Raw genomic sequence first — 27057 nt, 5'->3', positions numbered from 1 at the left:
TCATAGAGAGTGGAAAGCACTACGGTGGTCCATTTTATGCAGTTGCAGTCAGCTGACAGGTAAATCCTGTGGCCCCATGATTGGTAAATCCTTAAACCAAACTGTAGCAGCTGCTTGTGACCGTAAAACAGCTGATGTACTGTTGAAAGGGCTGTGGTTATTTTGTTTATTTTACTGCTTGAAATGTAAGTTAATGTTTGCAGTATAAGTTATTAGCTATGCTCAGTGGTGTTGGACCTTTTTATAAGTTTGTGTTCAGTTCCTATAGGTGACTGCAAGCTAATTTTAAGATGACAAAAATTTGCTGTACAAGTCACTCCTGCATCCAGGAGGACTTTGCCAGCTGAAAAATTCATACAGGCTGCTGTGACAGCCAGTGTTAATCTGTCATCTGTGATAGGTCCTGAATTTATTATGCGCAGTAGCTTCATCAGGCTGCTTATTATAATTCAACTGTATTATAATTTGAGTTTACTTAAAATCAGAGGTGAATCTTTTTTGCATAGTTTTCTAGCAGTTTTAGCTTGCTTCTCTCTATACCAAGTTATAGTCCATTTGAAGGATAGGCTTCTGCAGTTGCATGCTCTTGCACCTTTGGTTGGAGGCAACGTTGAAAAGATTTTGTCAGGAAAGCAAACTTTTGCAAACTCGAGTCATTGTTTTGTGCAAGTATGATTTAAGAGTTGGGGAAAGAATGTGGACAAAAAGATTGCTGGAACAGCAACTGAATATTTCCTATCAATAATAATAGCTGAAGTTCCTCAGGACAAATTCAAGGCAGTCTTTTACATATTGATCTTCTGTAACTATGCAAAAAATGTAGGACCAAAAACGTGAGAAGTAACTTGTTTTCAAAATCAGATTTTTTTCTTCTGATTCTGAAAGCTCACATAGTTCCATTTATAATCTCATTCTGGCCTATGGGAAAAAACCAAACAGACTTAAAAAGGGAAGAATTATTAATTTTTGGTGCTCTTGGACATCACATTAGCTTTTGTAGGACTATGTAAAGAATAATTTTGCCTTTATTTATGGAATGTAATAATTTTGGAATACCAGTATGAAAATCTAATCCAACTGCTCAATATTAAACTCTGTATCCTCAATTATTTTTGTTTGGTTTGCTTTGGAGGGAAGTGACTGGGTCAGTTGCAATAGATTGTATCATTCATGTAGGTAATTGATCCCCTTTGATCCATTTTATGCAGAAAAATTGAAAACAATTAAATGGGCTTTCTCAAACAATAAGGTAAAAAGACATTTTTGCTTTTGCTAAATAGATTAAGGAAGCAATTAATTGTTTAAGATGAGTTGCCCCTAGGAATTCTTTCTTCCTTATCCTATAACTGTGTCTCTTTTTGATCTGATCAGTTTAAATTTGTTTTGTTGTGACCTTTTCCATGGTACTTCTCTGTTGATTGTAATTACCTACATGAGAAAAAAAAAGAATACTTCTGTCCTTTCCTCTTCTGCTGCTGTGGTGGTGCAGGAGGGGAGAATGTATCCTTGATAGAAAAGGAACTAAAGCATTAAGGTATTTTTCTTTTTAAAATACAGTTACACTTCTGGTGAGTGGAAATGGTACTCTCTTAATGGTTGAGGCAGTACAAATACAATGCAAATACTTGCATTTCTGAGCTCCATTGTAGCAATGTGTTAATATGAGCACTGCTGTGAACCAGCTTAGTAGAATATTTGTTTTTCCAGAGTGCCTTAATGCCTGCTCAGTTGTTTTTCAAGACAGAAGATGGAGGCAAATACCCTGTAATTTTTAAGCATGGTGATGATTTACGTCAAGATCAACTTATTCTTCAGATTATTTCACTCATGGATAAGGTGAGAATTATCAATTGACATCTTTGTCTTCCTGTTTTCTTGATTTTCCTTGTCAAAAGCAAGACTGTTAAACTGTGTTAATGCAGCTTATATTGCTAATATGTTCCAGAGTTCTCAGATCTTGGTGGCTTTTTTCTTTTCTTTATAGACATACAATTACCCTGTGTAGATTAAGGAGAAAAAAAAAAAAGAATTGCCAAACAGGCTTTCACTCATTATCAGTTTCAGTGAATAACAGTGGAGATCAATGTCCTGTACACATCCTTTTAGTAATAGAATCTGCCTTTCTGTTGCATTCATCTTTGCCTTTGTATATTGCTTTTTTCCAGCTGTTAAGGAAAGAGAATCTGGATTTGAAGTTGACGCCCTATAAAGTGCTGGCAACTAGTACGAAACATGGTATGAATACATTTATTTCCTAGAAGTACAGTATGGAGAAGAATATCCTCCCTGAGTTTTTAGTGTGTAAAAACTCTTGTTACAGTGTCAGCCATGGAAGTAAACAGTCTGAGGCACCACAGCTACTCCATAGGTGACTCAAACATTTTCATAAAAGAAGCCTGGTCTGGATTTAGGAGTATGTGACAATCAGTAGTTATCAGTCTTTGCTGCTGGCTTTCTGTGTGATCATGAACAAATAACTTAACACTCGTATTTTGAGATCTTTGCGTGAAATGGAGGAGGAAAAAAAAATCAAACATAGCTACTTTTGGATACATTGTGGATAAATATTTAGGAAAGCCTTCAATTTACTTTAACCGTCTCTTATCCTGAAAATTTGTAACAACACAACTTTTGCAAGTTAATTTGGTGTTAATGACAAGTTGTTTTAAAAATATTGAAAGCAGGAGATTGGAACATGGGAAAAAAGTGAGGTTTTTTGCCTATGAGAAGCAGTGGAATGACTGTGTATTAGTTCTGTCCATTCATAAACATGTATTACAGAGTAGCTTGAAAGTTGTCTGTTTTCTGTCACAGGTTTCATGCAGTTTATTCCGTCAGTACCAGTTGCAGAAGTTCTTGCTACTGAGGAAACTATACAGGTAGGTGATGGGGGAGTTGTAAGTTGTCTTCTGATCAACCAGTGTGAGCTGAAGGCTTAGATCTTGTGCAAAATTCTTTCAGTCTCTCAGGTGATTCTTTGGTCTGTTAGAAGACGTATTACAGCTGGAAACATTTGGGGTTATTACAGCAGATGTTTAACTTTAAAAAGGTGTACATAAATGATCACTTGAGTGTCTCGTGTTCTAAAAGTAGCACATTTAAATAAATTACAATGGAGTTTAGTTACGATATTGAAATCCCAGCTTTGTCGTAATGATTAATGGAATACACCTGACACGTTTTTCTGCATGTTTTCAGAATGTTTGTCTTTCATTCATTACTTTTGACATTGTCAAAATTCGTTTTGATTAATTTTTTTAGTTTTTGGATGAAACAACTAAGTAATTCATTAATATAATTTCTGAAGCTTGTTTTCCTGCAAAAGTGGATGTATAGGTGCTGTAACTTGGTTTTGTTAGCAGATTTTCTTAATTCTCATGGAGTTGAATGGAGACACATAACTAAATAGTAGCACACAAAACTTACTGGTTTCAAGCACAGCACACAAGCTAGGTAGCAGAGCTCAGCTGGTTGAGATAAACACAGCTGGGTAAAAACCTACTAAATGAGATGAGTAGCTAATAGGTTTTTTAATGAAAATAGAGCATATTTATTTGCATTTGATTTTTCATGGTAACTTTTTTCTTTTTTGTGGATGGTACTGAAGTTTGTATTTGTTTGTAGCTCAGTAACTCTGAGCCAAAGCAAACTAGTTCCAGCTCCTGTAAACTTATATCTGTTAAAAATATGAAGTTTTAAATTGTTTATCATTTTTCATTATCATTTTCTTAACAAATAAGCTTACCAACAAAAATGCTTATCACTGGTCAGTGACCAGCATCAAGTTGCTTAAGTTGTTTTTTTATCTTTCAATTCCACAGAGGTTGTGATAAGGTACATCTGCACTGTCAATAATATTACAGATTGTAAAGTGCTTTCTTGACAATCCTTTGTAATCTTGGAAGTGTACTATTCATAATTCAGTCCATTACATGTTTTTATAAAATAATATGTTTAGAAATGCCTGTGAAACTGTTATTTTTCAATTACTTAAGGCATCATATTATGACTAAAAATAGGTGCCCTATTGTTTCAGTTGCTGTGCTGACATAAGGAGCAATATTTGTGGGAAGAATTATTAATCTAAGTAGTGTGCCAAAAGAATGACATTTCCTGTGCTGGGGCACGATTAATATAGCTGGGCATTGTAGGCCAAGGAAATGAAAAGTAATTGAACACTTTTAGATATTCTGTAAGTTTCGTTCACTCTTTATGAGTGTTCATTTTGGATTTCACAGCTGTTCTAGTAAAGATGAGCACTGTATATAAATATTAATTACTAAAAGATTTAAAGCAATTAGTCCAGTACTGCCTGGTAAAACGCATATCTGCAGGAAAGAAAAGGTGTTTTGATGTTTCAGTGTTACTTACCTTTTATCAACAACCTTAAAATTAAAGTTCATGTTTTAGAAGTTCATTGACATAATTGTCTTTTCATTATGATTTTTGTCACATACCATTCAGGGGACTACCATGTTCCTCTTAGAGTACTTCCTTAGATTTTGCTTACTGGAAGAAACTTTGCTTAGGCTTGGATATAATTGAGTTTTCTTTTAATCAAGAAGGTTAAGAGTTTTCTTATGGCTGATGGGAGGATTGTTTGGCCCTGTCCACATTTCACAGGAAATTTGAGTTTTCCATTTGATGGCTTAGGCTTATTTTCTTTTTAAACTCAGTAGCAGCAGTTGGTTTTATTGAGGAATAGGGAGATATATAAGGATGATAAACCCTGTAAGAGCATGTTCCCCAAATGTAGTTATAAAGCAGGACTGCTAATCCTGTTTTAGTTTTTGTTGATATGACCTAAACAATTTGCTTTGGAAGTATTGTCACTCATAGTTACTGATTAGTTACTTTTCAGTGCACTGTTAATTTTCTGAAACACTTACTAAAGGAAACTGCTTTTCAATTTCTGTGTCAAGTATAAGAATGTGATGATTGAGACAGAATATAAAGTGATATTAAATTAGATCTTGCTAAGTGTTTTGGGGGTGGTTGTTAGTTTAACAGATTGTAATAAGGGCCATGTGTGGTCTTGATTTAAGTATTTTTTTTTTCTAAAGACCCAGTTTCATATCATGTGTGTATGAAGTAACTAATGGAATAAATAAGTATCTTCATGGCATTCTCTCCAGAACTTCTTCAGGAAACATGCCCCTAGTGAGACTGGCCCTCATGGAATCAGCGCAGAAGTGATGGACACGTATGTTAAGAGCTGTGGTGAGTTACAGTCTAACAGCTGGTAACTTCTTAGGTGAAGTCTGAGGTGGATGAGGTGTTAAGATATTTCAGTTTAGGTGACTGCAGACAGGGCACTGTGCATGTGCTTGCTGTCAGAAGTCCTGTGAAAAGAATCATTTTGAGCCTGGCATGTTACACACAAGTCTGCTCTTTGTGGTTCTTAAAGGAGAGTATGAGTTAAATACTCTCTGCTTCTAGCAATAATCTTACCTCTGCCCACTCTGCATTGTGAGTTGAGGTCTTCAGAATGCAGGGACATGTTAAGCGTTTAGATAATGATAAATCATCTGTATCAAAATTCTAATTGGTTTTTAAAACATAAGGTGTTTTGGGGGCTGTGGTTACATTTGTATGACAAGGAAAAATGGTAGTGTAGTTCATGTTCGGTATACTGATGGCCATGTTAAAATACCACATTTGCTGTCTATAAAATTAAAAAAGACTTCCATTCTAAAAAAAAAAAAAAAAAAAGATTATTCAGGTGTGACTCCACAATATCTTTTCCTTTGCCTTTCTCTTTCTGATGGTGCATTCTTCAGAGCTGCTTCAAACTGTTCTGGTTAGTGGGTAAAAGCAACAATTAAAACAGTTTGCTCTTTGTCACTGCTGATCTTGTGAATTCTGCTGACATGTATATACAGGCTCATATCAATGCCTGTTGCTTGTTTACAGTGGCCTTAAAATATCTTCAGTTCAGAACATATACATTCACTTTGCTCAGAATATTTCACCTTCCTTTGAAGTACCTTAATCCCAATATTGAATGAATTTAGTCTTTTAGGGTTTGGTATGTAATTGTATAGTAAATAATTGTATAGTAAGTAATTAGGTAACTGTATAGTAAGAAATTAAAATCTAGGCAATGCAGAATAACTTTCAGAGTTTTATTACTTCAAACATTCTTCATAGTGCTGATAATCTTGATTATTCTTCACCAGCACCACTCCTGCCCCAAGTCTCTGTGGTATATTTGTTGCTAGTGAACTAGAGCTAAGATAATGTAATATGCTGCTGTTAATTGTGTGGAACTTGTTGCACTCCAGGAATGGTACTTATATTGATGTTTACAATTTACTTGTTACAGCTGGTTATTGTGTGATTACTTACATCCTTGGAGTTGGAGATAGACATCTGGATAATCTGTTGCTAACAAAAACAGGTAATTCTTTTTAGCAGTATAATTTTATATCAACAGTTGTTTAATTTCTAATGTGTTGCATTTTCCTTGTGAATATAACCCACTGAGTATTGCAGACTAGATTATATTTTAAAATGTAAGTTATATTGTCTCATTTAAGGTAATATTTGCTCCAGTGTGTAAGAAGATGATTTCTTAACTAGAGGAAATGAAGGATGTGAAAATAAAGCTGCTTCAACTATTATAATCACTGTTTTAGGATAGAGGGAATTTCAAGTGTTTTCATTGAAAATGAGTTCATGTGTAGCTGCATGAGCTTCACAAAGTTTTGACAAATAACAATTCTTATAGGGGAATGTCTTTTTGAATTTTTGTTTGGCTTATTTTTACTTGCTTGCTTACTTTTGAACTACCGCTTCCCTAGGAGCTCTCATTGCTTGAATACCTTCATTACATAGTGGTGGAGAATTAAGAGTTGTGGTTAAGTGTTTATTATGAAGTGAAACATTTATTGAATGAGAAACATTTAAATAAAAAATATTATTTGGAAAAAGAGACCATCCACGTGGAATGTTTGTTAGTTACAGGTAAAGCTGAAGCATATACTGCTTTTCACCATGATAGTCTGTCTGAAAGAGCAGAAGATTAACAACTGGCCTTGATTAGGGTAAAAGGTCTTGCTCTAAGCTCATGGGGGAACAGCTAAAGCATGGATGTTTTACCTTAGCTGTTTGAAAATGTACAAACAGTCATTTAAAGATCTGTCTTGAGAGGTCTCATTTATCTGTGGTGGTGGATATAAATCTTTTCATAGCAGGCTCTGCTTGTGTGCCGAGAGTAATAGCTTAGTGTTTTGATTTGGGGTAAAGTGCATCTTACTTGTCTGTGTTAAGAAGTACAGCACAGCTGCTTTGCTGGAAGAATTTGGGGAGTACAGCAGAGGGCAGTGCACATCCATGGTACATTCCAAGTCTAAAAACTTGTGCTCTGTCACAAACTGAGAGCTGTCGTGAGCTATCAAGAGAAATCGTTATGTTCCTTATGTTCCAAGTACAACAAAGACTTGCTACCAAGGCTTGCTTCTTGCTACTGAGAATCCTTTAGCCTGAAGTTGGAAAAAGCTAATTTCATTCTTAAAGAATCATGCTCCAAGTACCTCCTTCAAAATTATTTGTGTCTATATGCATTCTTTCTTGATGATACTTATTTAATGAATTGAAGGTTTCCAGTAGGCTAAAGAATGCTGAGTACCACCTGTGGGTTCACATATTTCTTATATATGATTACATTTTTTTTGGCTCAACCTTTCGATTCGGTGAATGTAGCCACATCTGTTAAGACTCCTTCCAATAGAATTGGTGCATCATCTTGTAACATACAGATGTCTGTGCTTCTACTAGATACAGTATAATTTAAATATTAAGCAATGGATACTGAAGTTCATAGAAACAAATTTTTTCCTACACATTAGAAATTTTTTTGCATGAGATGTCAGTTATCTAATTAAATAATTTCTGCTGTCTTTCATGACTCTTTTATGCCTATAGTTCTAGAAATCGAGTGACATTTTTTGTAGTAGTAGTCTTAAACAAGACATCTAGATTTTCACGTTTTTAAGTGCTGTATCATTATACTTCAAGGACAGCTGTAAAAGTGTGTTTGGAAAGAGATGTGGGGAACCTTCAGTCAAAACATCCTTATCTGTCAGTAATGTTAAAAATTACAGAAAATACTTGTATCAGTTTCATAAATGTGCTTTGGCTGATAACCTAAAGGTCACATTACATAGTCAGTATTGCATGATAGGGATATTTATTTTCTCTGAAAACTTTGAACATTCTACTTCTCCTGGAGACAAAATGCATTATCAATTGCTCTGTGTTTTAATATCTTGTTTCCAAATCTGTAGCAGATACTACTGTGACTTGTAAATAACAAGACACTGTTTTTCAGCTCTGTGCCCAGGTTTAGGCAACATCAGTGCCTCCTTTTAGGATTACAGACTGATTTATTTATTGAAGCTGGCATCTGATTTAACAGCTAATGTTCCTTTACTTGCCTTGGAAGGAAGATCTCGCTGGTTGTGAAACTGGATTGTGATATACGAGGTATAGCATGTTCAGTTAACTTCCATGGAATATCCACAGGGCTAGTATATTGCAATTATGCCATGCCTTCCCCTGAAAACACTTTGTTCTGCAGTTCTTATGTTCTCTGATTTGATTGTAGAGTCAGTGTCTAGGTACTAACAAAATACCCAGATATGGATGTCTTCATATCTGCTAAGCCTTTTGTAAATGCAAGGCAGTTAGTACAGTCGTAAGTAGAGTTAGAAAGTATTTCAACTTTCATAGATAAGTGAAGTCTCCTGTCCCATCAGAGTATCTTAATAATTTCAACTTGCTTTATAGACATGCAAAGGTCCATAAGTTTTCACAAAGGTCCAGGCTATGTGTAGATATTTTAGGATATCCTAGACATTCAAATGGGTTTCTTGAGTAGCAGTGACTTTGTATGCGTCTGACCAACTTACTATCACCCTAGCGATGGCCAGCTTATCTTTCAGTAACCTTTGGTCACCTGCATGAAAATTCAAGTTCCCAGTATGAGTTCCCAAAATACAGGGGTTTTGATCTGAGCCATACACTTGAAATTGCTCTGTACCAGGAGGGAAAATTGCTACATGGATAAAATGAGGTTATTGATATCTAAGAGCAGGTCAAAGACTGGGTGCTCAGAACTTGAAAACCACATTTGCTTTTGGCATCGTGTAAATAGATGAAAGAACTGGGCTGTCTTCTAATCCTTAGAGGTAGAAGTGTGGTCTTTCTTCAGTGTGAAGTACACCAGTTGACACCACATTTATTCTTCAGTCTTGCTTAGAGAGCGTTGTCAAGTAAAACAACAAGGACCTGAATAGATTCATATATGAAATGACACCATGTGTTTGTACTTCCTGTTTTTCAGTCAAAAAAATCTATCCCAGAGCAGGTTTGAAGATGTTAGAAATGGAAAACCTGTAGGATTCAAACATTCGCTCTGCATCAGTACTTAGACAAGTACATTGTTAAATATATTTATTAATGTTGCAAAATACTGTAGTAGGTAAAATACAATTTTTAAAGATTTTTTTATATGTTACTGGTCTTGATAGAGGGACATCCTTATTTTTTAAAAAATGAAAACTAATGCATTCTTTTGTCCTTCAGATTTCTCTCTGGAATTCCATTTTCTATGGTGCTTATTGCAAGAAGAACATAACCTTTTAGCTTTTGATCTGCTGAAACACTTTCTCTTCCAGGTAGCTTGAACAGCATTTGTCATCTAGGAACATATATATCAGACTTATTTTTTTCTTACAATATGCCTGAATGGAAGGCATTTTGAGAATGGACAGCTGGGGGAGAGAGGTGGGTTATAATGCTTAAGACAGGCTGGGCTGTTACCAGTTACATGGGTGACAGTGATAAACTTCACGTCCATCTGTTGCTGCATACTGACTTTGAAACCTCTCTCCTGAGTAAGTTGTTAAAAATTCACATTACTTTCATTGTTGTATACTCTTGGAAAAGTTGTAAGATGCTGCTGATGAAAATTATCACAATAAATTAGTCATTCTGATTTTTTCATCATGCCAATGCTCTGTTAGCAAAAGAGAAATTTTGACAGTAACATCAGAATTTGCTGGGAAAGCCAGAAAAACACCCCATCCATCCAGTTGTTTTCATCAGAGGAGTTTTTATCCTATTGCTTCAAATTTAAAATAGGAATTCAGTTAAAATAATCACTAAACTGTACATTTTTTATATAGGCCAAGTTAAAATAATAGTGGTGCTTGAGGGTTACAGAAAAAATAGTGAAATTCTGGAGGGTTTTGTGTTTTGGTTTGTTGGGGTTTTTTTTTGTTCTTTCTAACAATGGGAACACAGTAGTTTGAAATAATTTGCTTTTTTACTGTTAAGAGACAACTGCCACCAGAATTACTTTATTTCAGTAATTACATCTAATTTGCTTTGTTATCTGCATTTTGTTTAAGGTTTTCAGAGTTCTGTCTGGTTTTCAGTAGTTTTTCCTAGCAAAATGAAACAATTGCTGTGCTGCTCTATAGGAAGTTTCTCCTGTATTAAAATCTAGGTATTAGCAGGGAAAGTGATGGACAAATCACCCTCTCCACATGCAGACAGGTGTTACTGGCTGTTGCAAGCACCAGGTATCAATTTTTAGTCTTTACAGGTCCATGCTTCACTTAATCAAAGATCACTCTCAAGGCTGAAAGGAAGTCAGATGGACTCTGAAATCCCTGGTGCTCTTGCTGGTAGTCAGAGTAACTTCCGTGTTCCTTGCCATTTCCTTGAAGTAACCAGTGGCCTGTCCTCTTTATTCCCTATGTTAGAAAACCAGGTGTTGAGTGGAAAAAGGTAGTCAAACTCATAGAATAAAATAATTAAAAAAAAAAAAAGCTCAAAAGTACCCAACAGTATCAGCTTTTAGATTTTGATTTAAATGATTTTATTTGTCCATGCTGTTTAGTCGTGGAAGCTTCTCATTCTCTTACAGTCAGTAAATGCCTTGTGTCTTGCTTTTTCTACAGTAAAATAAATGGGGAGTGCAGGATGATTTCTAGTGCACTGTTCTAAAAGATGAGATCTGTTTCACCTGTTGTCTTAACTAACTCCTGGTTTTAGTTTAAGTCATTACTGAAACAAACAAAAAACCCCCTCACCTTTATGATTTAGCAGTCATTTACCAGGAGTAAATCAAAGCAGAGGTCCAGATTTGTCTGTAATTTATAGGCATGTCTGAAGATAGGAGCCCTTTAAAGTGAGATTTAATAATTCTGAAGAAGTTTGGTCATGGTAAAACGTGATGGTCTAAGAGATAGAAGTGTGTGTGTTATGACACACTGTTACTGAAGGCAGGACATGTAATTGCTTTGTAAAACGTGGTAGTTCAAAGCCTTTAGGAAAAGTAGTGTGGCACCAAGTTCACAGGAAGGCTGTATTACTGGGAGGATAGGTGTTTACTGTATATAAGTGTCATTGTATGAGTGTGACCTGTTACTCACAGGGAGGTAACTGATGCAGGTTGTAGAGAGGCCATCCCTGGGGATACTCAGAAGCTCTGGACATGGCCCTGGCTAAGGCACCTGAGTGTCTCTGCTCAACCAGGAGGCTGGGCCAGGTGTCCTCCAGAGGTCCCCTTACTCTTATAATTGGTTTTATGCTGGGTAAGAATTGTCACATTCATTAATATAATGAAAGTGGAATATTCAGTGTTACATCCTGATAAAAATGGTACTTGAGATGATCACTTCATATACTTGCAAGCTTTTAATCTTAGTATTAAAAAAATTGTAATCATTGAGTTTGTTAACTTGATAAATTTATTATTTATTAACATAAATAAGAATATAAGCATCACCTAATTTTCCTAATGAAATAGCCAATTTAATTTGTCCAAAGCAGGCTTGTTTTTTTTACTTTTCAGTTGTTAAGTCCTTGAGGGTAACATTCGTCAGGTTTCTCTGTAGAAATCTCTAGACCTGCAGTGCTCCCTCGGGCTGCTCCTGGTGTAGCAGCTTTTGACAGGCACCAGGGAGAGCCTTTTGTCCCTGTTCTGTAACATGGTGTGCTGGCTTAATTGATCTTGCAGGAGCTGGATTAAAATTAGTCAAGTTTGTCTTTAGTACACAGGTTTTAAATGTTTTATATGTATTTATTTAAATATGAGCTTGTACATACCTTTTGAGTCAGCCTAAAAATCAGCTGAATTTTGAAGTACAGCTAGGAAAGCTATAATGTTAATGCAGGATGGCCTCATCTCGCTTTCTAAGTGTCTATCACTCAACTGTTGAAATATTTTTGAATGTTTTAGATGTCTTTGTTACCAATGTAAATTATTAATTATCATCTTTTATTCCCTATCTCCAAAGAAAACTGAAAAAAAAAATTTACTGCTGTAAGAGTTACTGTTTTATTCAAAGTGTTGTCCCTTGACTCTTCAAGGTGGCAGGTTTGAATAACTGAACAGAAAGCAGGTCCCCAAAACTTTTTAGTTAAAGATTTTTTCTAGCTTAATGGTGGAAGGGTTCTGTATGTCGTTGCTTCAAAAAGTTGGTGTACAAAAATGAGCTCTAAAAGAGTCTCCTCTACCAGCCCAGAAGAAATGTATTGAAGGAAGGCTTTTTTTTTATAGCAGTTAGTTATGCAAAATGTTGTGGCATTTATCAATCAGCAAATACTTTGCCTCTTGTTCAGGATCCTTGTGATCTCTCTTTGAAATTGGACTGTTGTGGAATTCGTTTCTTGGATTGAAGAAGAGTGCTTATGACAGATCTCAAGCAGCCTTTTCTATTCATACTACATTATTATTCAATGAAAGAGTCAGAGGGGTGATTAACTGAAAAATATGACTGCTCCATTTTTTTCCAAGAGCACCAATAATAACCTAATCTTAGGAAAATCTCAGAATGAATACAAATGCTGCAGGTTAAAATAACCCATAGCAAATACACCCCTGTCTGTGATGCTGTTCAGTTGCATAATCCTGAAACAAGACTCTATCCTCTCTGCTGTCTGTGTTTGTCTAGATAACAATCATGCTAATAACTTTCTGCCTTCTTGTTTAAAAGATCTTCTATCTTTTATCTGCATGCATATCTGAAGTCTCACCATCTTTTTGTAATGTAGTTCTGGTGTGGCCCAAGTCATTGTTTAAATTACACATTCCAAACTGAAAATACATTTGTAGAACACTTTCAAAGATTTTTTTTTTTTTGCTTAACATGGAGAATATTTTCCACTGAGTCAAGACTGTTCCTAAGAAAGTGGCCACCTAAGAATTACAAATTGTTCTACTTTTATTTCTATTAACATAATTTTTCTGTATTTATAAAATGTTTAATCTTCATTTAATCCAAATATTTTAGGTTTTTTGAAGTTGCTCGTAAACTGAAGTTTACTAAGAGAAGTTCAGTTGTTCTTCTTGCCACTGATAACATCTCATGCATTGTTGAGTAATATTGAAAGAGAGCACTCTGAATTTTCCCCAGTAAATGTATGAGCATTATGGTGAGCAGCACAGCGGGCTCTTGATAGGAAGGGCAGTTGCCTTGTGCTTTTGAAGACAGGAGGCATATACAAGTTTTTGTCAAGTTAATGCTGCAGAAGTGTTTTAAATCGGTTGAACTGAGAGTGGAAAGGCAGTGATTGATGCATTTCATTTTAGTACTGAAAAGGCTATGACAAATTTTTTGGTGGATTTGAGAGCCAGTTTCAAATTTGGAGTTGTAGTGATGTTTCTTAAATGTATTTCAAAACTGCTGATCATTTTTGACCCTACTTGAAAACTCAAAAGACTTTTGAAATAGCACTGAAGTCTTTTCTTGTTCAGTTCTTTGCAAGATTGTTCATCAGATTATGAGTCTTACTTTCTCTTTGTTATATTAGTTGTATGTTAAATGTACCATACTTCATACCACAGGAACTAAATGGGAAACACACGTTGCGTTGCTTTAAATATTAATATTTAAATTTTCTAACAAGTTCTAAAGAATGTGCAAAGAATTAGTAGTATCTATTATGTAAACTGTGCATTTAAATATCTGCTGACCAGTTTCAGTATTGGTTCAGTCTTTGTGAATATACTCAGCATGTATAAAAATCAAAAAAGCAGGAAAACAGATCTTGTTTGTACTCTTAATGAATTTGAAATCAGCTTTACTTCTTTAAAACCATCATTTCAAGTTAACAGCTGAATATAAAATATTTACTGTTATAAACCTTACAGAAAACTTCCTGGGAGCTGCTTACTATCTTCTTAATGATTCTATTTTTCTAAGTTTTGCATCAAGAACTGATACTGTGTTCAGAGTTTGCCTTTCCATCTTTTACAGGTAAACTGTTTCACATTGACTTTGGTTATATTTTGGGCCGGGACCCCAAGCCCCTTCCTCCCCCGATGAAGCTGAACAAGGAGATGGTGGAAGGCATGGGAGGCACCCAGAGTGAGCAGTACCAGGAGTTCCGTAAGCAGTGCTACACAGCCTTTCTTCACCTCCGCAGGTAACAGCACTGGCTTTATGCCAAAACTCATTAGAGCCACTCTAAAGCAGGAGAGGAGATGAGTAAATGAATTGCTGAAATGTTTCTGTTGAAAATTCAAAGCTTGTTTGAGCGTGAACAAAAGAATTTGTATGAAACAAAGGAATGAAAACATCACAGTGTTGGTGTAATGTGGACAGTGAATGTAATTGTTCAAGTTAAAGCTCCCAGTTTTGCTTGTTTAATAGTTTAAATAGCTTCATTTCATAACTCATGTGGGATATTAAGTTACATTTATTTTTGGGTATGTTTTTACCCTTAAGCTTCTTATTCTGTGATTATTGATGATCAAGGAACTGTCATTTTAATTTAAATCAGTACTTATTTGCTGCTTTATCCTCCTCCAGTTCAAATTAGTGATGATCAAATTCTTTGGCTTGAAGATGACACACACATATGCTTAGTTCAGTTCAGCTCCTGGGGGACAAAAATTAGCAACTTGTAGTGACAATCAAGCATGTTAGAAATTTCTTTAAATACCCAGAATTGTGGCAGCTAAAAACTCTTTAGACTCTGTGTCTGTGGACCAACAGATTGGTAGGTCTCAGATCTCTTTTAAATTTGGAATCGGCTTCATTCTTTGGCAGTGACTGTATTACTTATACCCATCAACTTTCTAAGCCAAGTAGCTCATATTTGTTCTGTTTGAACAGAACACAGGTAAGCACTCCTGGTCTGTCCAGGGATTTCATTTAGCATGTCTTCAATGAAGAGGAAAGATTTTCACTTTAAGGTCATAGATTACCTAATGTAAACCTTTGAATATGTGTAAGAATTTGGAAATATGGTAAGCCTTTGTGAAAAGTACATGTAATATGAAAAGCAGCCACTGATACAAAATAAAATGCTGCAAGTAGTTCTCCACTTGATAAGAGGAGGAAGACTAAGGAGTTGGTCTAGGAACTGACATTATTAATGAGTTAAAAAGCCATTCAACAGTTTGAAAAAACAGTGTCATCAGCAAGCAGTACTTGTGGCTTCAGAGAACAATCCAACTTCTGAACTTTGCTTAAAGCTGTTTTTTAATGCTGTATTTCTTATTTGTCATATACTTGAGTTGTTTTTATTGTTTAAACCTCGCTGTTTCAGTGGAAATGTCTGTTGTGTCAGTGAAAGATTATTCATTGAATTAATTTATGTAATGATTTGCTACAAAGATCGTCATTAACTGTGTAGTATAGTGGTAATTTGGGTATACAACTAAACTGTAAATCAAGATGGTTTCATTTTTAATGTCTGGAATTGTGGTTGTAATTTTAGCATCTCCAGTATTTGTTCACTTTAATAGGAAAATATTTTTAAATGTTTCTGAATACATATCCTTAAGGCTTTCAACAAAGATAGTGTATGATAATATTAAAATTACTGTAACTATTACTTTAAGCAGATAGAACTAAAAATAATTAAGAATACTTGTTGAAAAAAAGAATAATTGGATGTGGAACACTTTAGTTCTAACAGTTCTGCATATTGACAGAAACCCACTCACAGACGCATTTTCTGGCCGAGTAGTGTGAAATCATAACTTCTGATAGCTACGGCAAAATGCAAACTCTGTCATCTCCATCAGACTGTGCTTTATTTTAGTTCTTTATTTCCCTGGGGAATAGCCAGTTCTCTACATATGTCAAAGTACTGTATCTTGTCGTATCAGGATTCCTGGTGGAATGGATGTTCCATAGTGAAAAAAAATGTAAGGAATTTTAAAGTTACAAGTGAAAGAATAGTTTTGTTTGTTGTTTCTGGTTGTAAGCAGTTTGGCTTATGATCATTATTGTATGTTTTTTAGTTAGTTTGGGGGATTTTCTTGGTGAGTAGGGGCTAGGGAGATGCTTTCTGCTTTTCTGAGCAACAGTAATCAGTTGTGTGCATTTGTCAGCAGTGCTGTAGTGAAGGAGCAGGTGCTGCATTCTCAATGTGTTGCAGGGCAAATTGTGGCTGTCAGGAGGACTTGCATCTTCACTTGGGCTGCAGCAGGCTTTTATGCTTTCATTATACATGTTGAGCCTGTTTAAAGATACTTAAATCCTGCTGCATGCCAGCATTTCATTTCCACCAACAATTCACTGCTTACACATCTTCAGCAGGTTCCACAGAATCACAAAATGGGTCATCTGTCCTACCTCCCTGCTCTAGCAGGGTCATTCCAGAGCCCATGGCACAGGTTTATGTTCAGAAGGTTCTGGAATACCTCCATTGAGGGAATCTCTACACCCTCTCTGGGTAATCTGTTGCAGCAAAGAATCCTGTCACAACATTTCAGAGTGTTTTTTCCAGAGTGAGGCTCTAGATTGTTTTGTTCCCTCCAAATTCCTTCCAAGGGTTCCCCTGCATTAGTCCTGTGAGAAGCTTGTTTTTCAGTGTGAGTTAGTGGGCATAGGTAAGGGCAAAGGAGTAGGAGGTAACTAGGGACAGAAGTAGCAGTTTGGGCTGAGATTTTTTTCTCTATGTGGATGGGGCTGTCCAGCTGGCGGGAGCAGAGTTCCTCCCCAGTGTGTTCTCAATTTAGTGGATTGAGGGTGCTGTCCAGATCTGAATGGAAACGCTGTAGGCAACAAGTGGAAAGCTGTGATGGACCTTGGGAAGTGCTGTTCCTTTGGAAGGGTTGTAGCTAGGCAGTGTAGGGTCTGGATAGTCTTCTTAAAGTTGGGATTAGATGGTGAAGAGGGAAGAGCAAAAGTGAAGCTGAGTGGGATCAGGTCCATATTCACTGAGTTTGGACTGCAAGAAAGTACTTTGGGAAGAATAAATGTCATTTATTATAGCTAACTGTGGCATGACAATGACTAGGGAGTATACGTGCTCTTGAAAAGAAAAATGAGTTGTGGGGGATCCCATGTTCCACTGAAAGAAAGTAATATCCTTAAGGCATTTTAAACTTAGGAATTTTTGAGTTAGACCAGATAAGCAGGGCCTTAGTTTGGCACTGCAGATAACTGTACACATTCCTGTCATTGTCTTTTCAGTGGATGTTTGTAGCTTCAAATTTGGTAGAGTGTTGCAAAGTCAACAGCCTAAATATTTGATTGGTTTAGGCCATCTATATGCAAAGAGCCAGTAAGTATTGAAAAAAAAAAGAATGCTGAGGATCAAGCAGGTATTTGAGATACTAACTCCTTGAAAACAAAAGTTGCTGTTCTCAGAAAACATAGCAATGAGAATTTGACCTTTTGTCTGATGTGGGTTCTATTTGATATATGAGACCTCTTCTATGTAGAAGTAGCTTTTTGCTGAATTTCTTTAACAGTACTTCGTGTTCAAACCAGAAGTTAATCAACCTTCAGTACAGCTGAATCCTCATTTATTTTGTGAGTTAATTTGTACTGAGTTTGAGGAAAGCAAAGAGTTATGTGAGAAGGGTTTAGGTTTGGGTGTAGGTACTTAATTAAACCTCCTTAAAACTAGAAAAACCTGGTTCAGAGTTTGTTCTGGCCGTGGATGGATGTCAGCCACTCCACAGGCCTTTGTAACATAGATGTCAAAGATGAGTGATATCCCCTGCTTGACAAAGGTGTTTGCTTTTTACAAGTCAGACTCCTAACTCAGGTGATTCAGCAAAATCTCTCCTCTTAGATGAGTTTGGCCTGTCAGTTCCCCAGCTGTGAACCTCATGGCTTATTTGCCAAAGGTGTTGCCTGTAAGAAGGATGGCAGTTGACTACTGAGTTACAGAAATGCTGGGGTGAGGTGCAGAAGACAGACCTGTAGATAGTATAGTAAGCAATTCTTCCTTAATTTTTAGGGTTTTTTTCCACTCCATACTCCCCCTCAGAATTATTTTTTCTCGAATTTTTTTTTTAGTTTTTCCTAAATGAGGTTCTTCAGATGATTGTATGCATCAAGAATCAGAAGACTTCATTGTGTGGAACAGAGCCATCTCTTAACTGTCATCTAACAATGATGCCTAGACCTTCAAAATCTTTTTTTACAAACCTCCATCACATAAATAGTTCCAATATCCTGTAGTGCGTATAAGCTCTTATCCTCTAGGCAGTTGAAGAGCAAAAGGGACTCTGAGACTTTGGATTCTGGGTCAGTTTGAAGGGAAAACTATTGACAGAAAGTACCAATAATGTAGGAAGAGACTTGAGAATGTGTACCTGTAGCATTTAAGTGCATTTAAAAAGAGATTTGCTAGTTTCAGGCAAGCAGAAGAAAAATTAATTAAAATCTGTGGTGTCTGTAGCAGAGCAACCTCACTGACTGCCAGATTTCTTAGGCAGACCTGAAACAAAATGGTAGAGTTAGCTTTACCTCATTTCTTTTAATTTGTCATAAAATTAATTTTCCTGACTCTATCCCCCTGACCCTGGGAAAGTGAAGCAAAACTGCTGAAAGAAATTAGGCACTGAAGATTTCTAGCCAAACCATTGATTTTAGATGCTCTTGTTATAATGTTTTAAAAGTTATATTGGAATATGTTAGGTAGTGTCAGTTCCAGATAATAATTAAGCATCAAGAATTTTTGTTGGAATTAAGCTTTTCTAGAGAGATGTTTTTTTGAGCAATATTTACTTTGTAAAATACAGCTATGAAGCAGACCTTTCATTTAGTTGAAATACTTCGTATTCCTTGCAGTTGTCAGCTGATATATATTCAACAGCTTCCTAATAAACAAGTTTTGCTGCTAAGAATTCATTTTCTGTCATCTGTGAAGCTCCTGGTTCTCTTAGCAAAGCAATCTTTCAAATGGTGAAGTCAGTTACATATTTTGTGTCTTAAAGGGAACTAGATCTTTTTGCAGAGGAAGGGGAGTTTCAGTTTGTGTTGAACAGCTTGAAAACTGTGCTTTGAAAAAGCAACTGACAGCTAATTTTCTGCAAGGGCAAAATGGTATTCTTTGGAAAAAATAGTCAGGAGTGCTTCCAACACCATTTTAGAGCTGAAAACTATTCTCTGATTTGTCTCTTTTAATGGTTATAGATGACATTTGTACTTCCTAAGTGTACTGTTCTACCACTATTATTGGAGCTTAACTGAGCAACTGATGACTTGGATCTGGTCAAATATTTAACTTGTTATGTCAAAAGCCCTTGCAGTGATTGGAAAAATAATTTTTCTGTTATTATGAAGACTTCATCTCTTTGAATATATATCATGTTGCTGTATGACTTCTTAATAAAAAATAACCTTTGAATCAGTATTCTAGCATATTTGTCCTACCAGAGGTAGAAAATGGCATTAAAACTTAAAATATATGAAATCACAGTTTATATTTGATGTGTCTCTGAGTAAATGTTCTGATAATTTTGGAAAATGGTAACAAAATCAGAGCACTTTATTCACTTTTGGCAGTTTGAGAGATTCTGAAGGTTAAACTTTTACAGTTAATGTCAGTATCTTACGTTCTTTAACATAAATACTTTCAATTAAAGTATTAAAAAGGGATCTCTGTAGCATTAACACTTCACTGTAAGATGATGATGATGAGTTCTTAAATTGTTTACAAAATGGTTTTTGTACAGTTTACAAAGTGCTTTACCTAATTTGCTCTTTTTCTTAGGTATTCCAACTTGATCTTGAATTTATTTTCCCTCATGGTGGATGCCAACATTCCAGATATTGCTCTTGAACCTGACAAGACTGTAAAAAAGGTAACTGTGAAGCTTTCATTGTCTTTAGTAACCCAGGTCATCTCACTATGAAATTTTCAGTCAGTCGTGATGACTTATTTGTGTCTCACCTGGAAATACTTGCTCCTGTTTTTTAAGCTTTCAGCAATTTCTAGAATCATTGAAGTTAAAGATAAGAGAGTATACTTGGAGAGCACTTAGCATATGTGCCCATGAATACAGAATGGCTTTTTGTCATCCATGCAATGCTGCATGCTCTGCTCTGTTCCAGTGGGTATTTTAGCTAAAACAGTGTTCCCAACTTACCAAACTTAGGATAAGTGAAGTGGTCAACACTGACTATATCATGAAAGATTGTTCAATCTAGTCTGGACCTTTAAGTCATGGGTGGTTTTATAAAACTAGTCTTATTCTAGAAATAGAACCAGTCTACCAAAGATTTAAAACCAATAGGCTGGTATATCTTCATCACCAAGAAACTTTTGTTCATTTTGAAGGCAGATTTGTGTCCCATAATTCTAACTTTGTCCTTTACACCAGCTTGAGTCATTCTTCTCCATTTGGTGTTTGAGCAACAGTTGACGTGAAAAATACTGTACACATGTTCATCTAGATTTCATTACACTTACGTTTTAGACAAATGTTAGCTTTTTTATAATCTGATTTATAATGAAGGGCTATCTGTTTTAATTCCCCAAAAGACTTTGTGGAGCCTTTGTATCCAATGGAAATTAGTTCAGTGTAATTTTTATTCAAGAAGCGGTTTGTCTCCCAGATAGGCTGTTCTTCACTGTTTTCAATAAGCTATGATAGCAGAGATTCAGAATCTTCAAATAAATATTTCATCTTCTAATATAATTTCCTTAAAACTAAATTGTGACTCGCACAAATTTTTCCTTTTCTCTTCAAGGATCCAAGCATTTCTGTTTAGAGTTTCTTGGTTTCAAATTGTTACAAAGAGTTCTTGTAGCTATTCATTTCATTTCCAGGAAGCTCAGTTAGCCACAAGTGCTGCATTTTGGGGTAAAAATTACAATCTTCCCTCCACTTGACTGTTTTCCTGAGAAAATGACAGCAAATTATTTCTTCTTACCAATATTTGAACCTCACCTCTGTCCCTAAATGCCCTACAGATTGAATAGGTTACTTACATAGGACACGAGAGAAAAAAGCCTAAAGTAGACAACTGAAGTGGTTCAATACCTGCCAGGTTCTGGCAGTAACTACAGTTTTGTAGAGACACCTTCTTTGCAAGAAAGAGATCTTCCCAACAGTATGCAAGTCCTATCTTATGAATTTCATCTTTATAAAGAGGATGTATTTGGCTCTGGCTACCCATTGGAAACAATGCATGATACAGTAAGGAGGGGAAGATCTTTTAGATGGCAAAGTTTACAAATAGATGCACCATAAATCCTAGTAAAATTTGAAGAATGCATCAACAGGCAGAGCAGGGGCAAATTTGGGCCAAGTTTGTGGTTGACTGAAATAATCATCAGGAGTTCAAACCAGTGGTTTCATAGAAGTTCAGAAGTGCTGGTTCTTTAAGTAAGTTTGAGACTTGGCTGTGTATTTTAATCTTACTCATTGCCAGTCCAGAGTTCCTTGTCACTTGATCACAGAATCCCAGAATGGCTTGGGCTGGAATGGATTTTAAGGATGATCTCGTTCCAACCCCCTGCCATGGGGCACTTCCACTAGGCCAGGTTGCTCATGTGACAGTGTTGTTCATCCTTGCATTCTTGTGAGCTCTGATGTTTTTTACCAAGAGTCTTCCAGCACTTGCTGCTAATTAACATGCAATATCCTTGTTTCTTACTAGTATCTTGGCATTGCATTTTATGGTGGAAAACTCTCTAGAAATGCTATCCAAGGGTATATGCTTTCAGTAATTAATGATAATAGGATGTTGGGTTCTGTAAAATACTTGTAAGTAAAATACTTGTAAAGGATGGTTTTAGTATAGCAATATTTGAGTATTTCAGACAGTTCTAAAACTCTTTTACTCTCTCTAAATTTCCAATATAATTTTATTGACTTAACAAATCAAGATACAGAATTGAAAGCCAGAAAGTCTTTTCTACAGCTGAGAAGTATGTTACAGTTCACTTATGTGCAATAATTAAAAATCAAGATTATATAAAGTATGACAGCATCGTGTGTATTTGGAGATCATGGAAGGCAGCAAAGTGTAAAAGGAAATTCAGAATCACAGAATATTCTGTGGTTGGATGGGACCCACGAGCATCATCGAGTCCAGCTCTTGAGTGGTCGGTCCATGTGGGATCAAACCCACAACCATGGCATTACCAGCGCACGTTCTGACCACCTGAATGCTGAATTAGATCCACGTTGCTACTTGTAAATTCCATTACAAAGTAGAAGTGCTTTCTTCTCATGAAAAGCTTACTTGTTACATGACAGATCACTGTTAGATCAAATGCAGCAATTAGTTACTGGGATCCTGAGCTCTGACAGTGCTGCAGCTTGGTCAGCTGTGACTGTTATCCTCATGGGAGGTTCCAGACAGTCCATTCACAGAGGCTTTAAAATGTGAAAGCAGATAGAACTGAACCAGTAAGGCAAGTGTTTCTGATAAGGAATGCAAATCACTTTGAGAGGGAAAGATCCTACTTCCCCAGTTCTCTGAAGTTAATTTACAATGTGCTTGTTCCTTTAAAAAAAGGAACAAAACAAAACCCACACAGTAAGGAAGATAGACAAATAGTTCAGCTCTCTCAAGTTTTGTTATTTTATATAAACTTTCAATTTTTTTTCTGACAGCTCTATTTCTGATCCCTGTTGACAATTCAGGTTTGGTCTTTTTGGTTCAAAGTTATCCTTTGAATATACTCCTTAAATCTGTGCAAAAATAATCCGTCATCCTGGGATCCCTAAAGAGTGGGTGAGCAGAGGAGCCTTCCATAAAATAGTTGTTGATATTACGATTTACTGGATGCATATGACAATGTTCAAAGTTCCTGGGACAATAATTGTTTTCTTTAATTCTCAATTTTTCATTTTACTATTTCACTTAAAAAAAAAAGCCCTGAAAATAGCTGTAAATGGGCTAGGATCAGAATGACCTTAATCTAACAGTGAATAGGTCATTGTTTGGGTTTTTTTTAAAAATCGTGCTAGAAAACTCTTTTGGGGTATTAAATACCCGTTACCCCATCTGAAGTCAGTTAGTTATAAGCTTTGTTGGAACTAATAAAAAAGAGGAACAAGGTGCCTTGCATCTCTTGGGGTGAGTGGCAAGTTCGTTCAGTCATTTAACAAGGTAATACTGTACTTTGTTGTAGGAAAATTGAATAAATGCTTTCAGCATCTCAATTGATTTTTATTTTTTTTCCTTAAAGCTTTAACAAAAAATCCATATATATTTCAACAGACTCAAATTAGGTAAAGATCCATTTTGGACTGACCTGCAAAATTAAATTACCTTTGATGTGTGAGACAAGTCAATAGCCATTTCAACCATGGTATCACTTTCATGGAAGACAAAGGTGGAGATTTACAAGTGTTTCTGTATCTAAGAAGGTGTCCTGGTGAAGAGTGGAGGTGAAGTTTGTAGCTAGCATTTTCCTCATTGGGGCTGTAGTTGCAGCACTCATTCTCACTTTTGTGTAGAGCCCTTGTTTTGCTTTAGGGTCCTGGAGCCATTGAGGCTCTGTGCTCGCAGGCAACAAGATAGGTTAGCTTCATCTCAGTTTGGAGATTAGTCAGAGTACTAGTTTTATGATTAAACTGCAAGGAGAGTAATTTTGGGTTTTGTAAAACAAAGGACTGTTTATTGAAGTATTCCATATATATTATATAAATTATAATTCCTATTGAAATACTACCCTGCAATTACTTTGTCAAACAATTTGTTTGGCATAGAGATCTTTGATACTGGAACTTTTCAGTGGGTATAGCTATGCTGCTGTTTTGAAGTAGGCATGAATTATTTTAAAGGCTATTGCTAAAGAAGGACTTTAATGGCCACAATTTTGCTTCCTCAAAGTGAAAGCATTACATTATCAGATGGTAGCTGAACTCCCAGTCTAATCTTTGTCTTCCCAAAGGGACATCCTGTGCCTCCCTGGCAGGGAGGTGCTTTGCAGGAAGTGTCTGCCTGCTGGTTACAGTAAGGTGTAAAAACTGCATTCAGAAATAATTTCTGTGTTCCCCTTTTCTAAACTTCCATCAAATAATCTACTGTGGTCTTAGAGCCAGAATGAAAGTTTGATTTTAGTAATCATATACATATTCTAAATAAAAATAAAATTTGCATTTAGCATATGGTAGTGATGGGTAGAATAAAATAAATTGAAATAAAGAATACCACTTTGATTTTCCATGTGTTGATTTCTTGTGTTGTCTCCTGTCATTTCCTGTAGTGCATAGGTCTATAGTGCATAGGCAATGGGATGCTCAGTAGTTAGTTAAGAGAAGATGTTGGAAGTCAGCATCCTTGGACTTTCTTACATTCAGTCAAAGACAGAAACCAAGTAAGATCATAAGGAAACTTCAGTGAAACATGTCCTCTTCTGTGAGGCCTTGTTTGAATTGAGTTGTGATTACGTTTATTTAAGAATTTCATACTGATATGTGAAATTAGACCTTTTAGAAAAATCTGAGTAGAGAAAATATTCTTAAAGACTATAACTACTAACCTGAGGAACACAGACAGGCTTTTTTTCTTTCTCTTTTTTTTTTTTTTTTCAGAATTATTGTCTACCATCTAATAACAGCAGGATATCCCAGGGAACCCACTGACAAAATGCAATTGTATAATCAAGCTTAAAATCTAACAGAAGGCATATTGTCCAAGTGCTGTTTCTGTCCAAAAGTTGTGAAATGTCGTGCAAGAAACACAGATTGAGTGGAGGCAAAATTGGAACAGCAGCTTATGTCATGTACAACGGTCTGTAAAATAAGTACAGATTGCACCTCTTTGACAGGGTTTATTGGCACAGGATGATGTAAGCACATCTAGGTGCTCTGTTCCTATCCTCCCTGAAGGAACTTCCACATTCTTCTTGTTCAAAAGAGAGCAAACTACACAAACTGATTTTACTTACCAGAGCAAAATGTCAATGGGGATAATTTTTTCCTGCTACCATGAAAAGAAACAGAAATTCCTGAGGGTTTCACCTGAAGATACAGATTTAGAGCACATCAGAATTTGGCAGTACCATCTTACTTGCTTTGCATAGCATTAGTTTTCAGAAATTAAATCAGTGTTGACCTTAACAGTGCATTCTCACAGCTAAAATTGGACTGAAAATGAGTGAGTCAGCATTGACCTGAAAACAAACAAAGCTCTGTTTGAAGTTTCACAGCTATTCTTGGGGAGCATATGGAAAACTGGTTTCTGAAACCAGCTATCTGCTTGCAGTGGGTATACACAATATCACCCAGTGAGTACACCCAGTATTTATGGGAAAATAGGCAGTACCTTCCAGTTGCAAGAAAAGCTTGTTGTACTGACTCACTTCCCTCACTCCCGTTTTGATCACTACTTTTTCCTATAGGAAACCCCAGAAAACAGGTATTATCAACTGCACAAAATTGTCTCCATCCTCAAACCTGGAGAAAACCTTTTCAAAATCGTGATGTTTAGTTTTATAGTAAAAAGCTTGTCAATTTTTGATCAAGAAAAAGTAACTGCAAAGCTTAAAATTAGTTGCCTTTTTGATCCTTTCATCTCCTTTTGTCCTCTCCATACTATTTATAAAGAAAGCTGTCAGTATAGTGTGCTTCATCTCACGGTTCATGACACCATCTCCTACTGCCACTCTCTGATTTAGGCTTTTCTGAAAACCTGGCTCAAAAATGTCACAAAATGAAATTAAATTGAAAAGTAGCGGAGGATTCTCCTCAGTTTGTGTCTCCATTTCTGTGGCCTCTGAGATAATTGCCTTTAAATTTTCCACTTTTTGCATATGCTTTTCCATTTCTCAGATTTCAGGATAAAGACTGGACTGAAATCTTTATATTGACTTGTCAATGCATAACTGATAATACAATGAAGATATTGCTACACTCACTTTTTTTCCTGCCACTGCTCCTTGCTTTTCCATTTCCAGGACAGCTGCAGTCCTAATTGCTAATTGTTGGGCTTTTTAAAATTAGCCAGTGCTATAAATTCTAAGTAGTAATGACTAAAATCTGGAGTCAATTATGTAGCCAGTTTTGCATAAGGAAAGAGGTGCACTATCACTCTTCAGATGTAGCTAATGGATTCAGCATTTGTCACCTCCTAACTAAAAAGGCTTTTTATTTTTGTACAGGAAAGCCAGATGGTTTTTATCTGTCCTTCATAGCAGATTTGACCTTTAAATGAGAAGTCATCAGGGACCGGTGATTCATTGGCAGACAAAGGACTCAGCAGGCATTAAAGGACAGTGTCCTGATTGACTGAGCTCTGTTTCAGATGTCCATTGATTAAAGAAGGTGCTGCAAAAATGCTGCATTACAGGCGAGGTTATTGTGTGTACAGACAGCACAAATACCTGGCTCCCATAAGCAGGAGCTTAACTGCTGTTTGTGAAAGTAGCCCCATTCATTTTGATAGCACCTTGGGATAGACACAGAAAAGGCTGAAATCAAACTGTCCAGAAGAGAGGAAAGTCATCTGTCTGTGGGCTGTAATATTGAGAGCACCCTCTGTGTTTCCAAGGCTGTGTGAACACTGATGGGGGCTCACTGGTAAGAAAATGATCAGTGTAACTGTTTGGAAGCTAGCAAAAAGAGAGAGCAGACATGTTTTGTTCTTTTAACATTAAATATATCAAAGTGAAGTTATTTTTATTCTACAGGTATAAAAGCTGAAGCAGAGATGTGGCTGGAGGTACAGAAAGCTTCTGAGCTAACTTTTTTCTAAACCTGAGCTAATTTTTCCAGGTTTTTTTAATCTGTCCTGTAGTGAAACTCACACTGCTTTCCCCCTCCCCTGTGCTCCCCAGTCAGCCAAAGGATAATTGAGAGTTGAGTTCCCAAATTAGTGAAATGGA

The 27057-nt window shown here is 36.2% G+C and overlaps 1 protein-coding gene and 1 long non-coding RNA gene across 3 annotated transcripts in view; one reads left to right on the top strand and one right to left on the bottom strand.

The window, feature by feature from the left end:
* Positions 1–27057, top strand: part of PIK3C3 (phosphatidylinositol 3-kinase catalytic subunit type 3) — a 74106-nt gene that overhangs the window by 29708 nt on the left and 17341 nt on the right. For both annotated transcript variants that reach the window (XM_069001659.1, XM_069001658.1), the window contains 7 exons: positions 1708–1836; positions 2166–2235; positions 2815–2879; positions 5136–5220; positions 6326–6400; positions 14274–14442; positions 19984–20074. In XM_069001659.1, coding sequence (XP_068857760.1) covers positions 1708–1836; positions 2166–2235; positions 2815–2879; positions 5136–5220; positions 6326–6400; positions 14274–14442; positions 19984–20074 — 684 coding nt within the window. The remainder of the gene's footprint in view (positions 1–1707; positions 1837–2165; positions 2236–2814; positions 2880–5135; positions 5221–6325; positions 6401–14273; positions 14443–19983; positions 20075–27057) is intronic.
* Positions 23418–26130, bottom strand: LOC138103392 (uncharacterized). The gene is made up of 3 exons (XR_011147713.1): positions 26092–26130; positions 25123–25195; positions 23418–23803 (listed from the first exon to the last, which is right to left on the bottom strand). It is a non-coding gene; the product is annotated as an uncharacterized lncRNA (long non-coding RNA).

Source organism: Aphelocoma coerulescens, assembly GCF_041296385.1.
Source record: "Aphelocoma coerulescens isolate FSJ_1873_10779 chromosome Z unlocalized genomic scaffold, UR_Acoe_1.0 ChrZ, whole genome shotgun sequence".
NCBI classification, from domain to species: Eukaryota; Metazoa; Chordata; class Aves; order Passeriformes; family Corvidae; genus Aphelocoma; species Aphelocoma coerulescens.
This window is presented reverse-complemented; position numbering and strand designations above follow the sequence as displayed.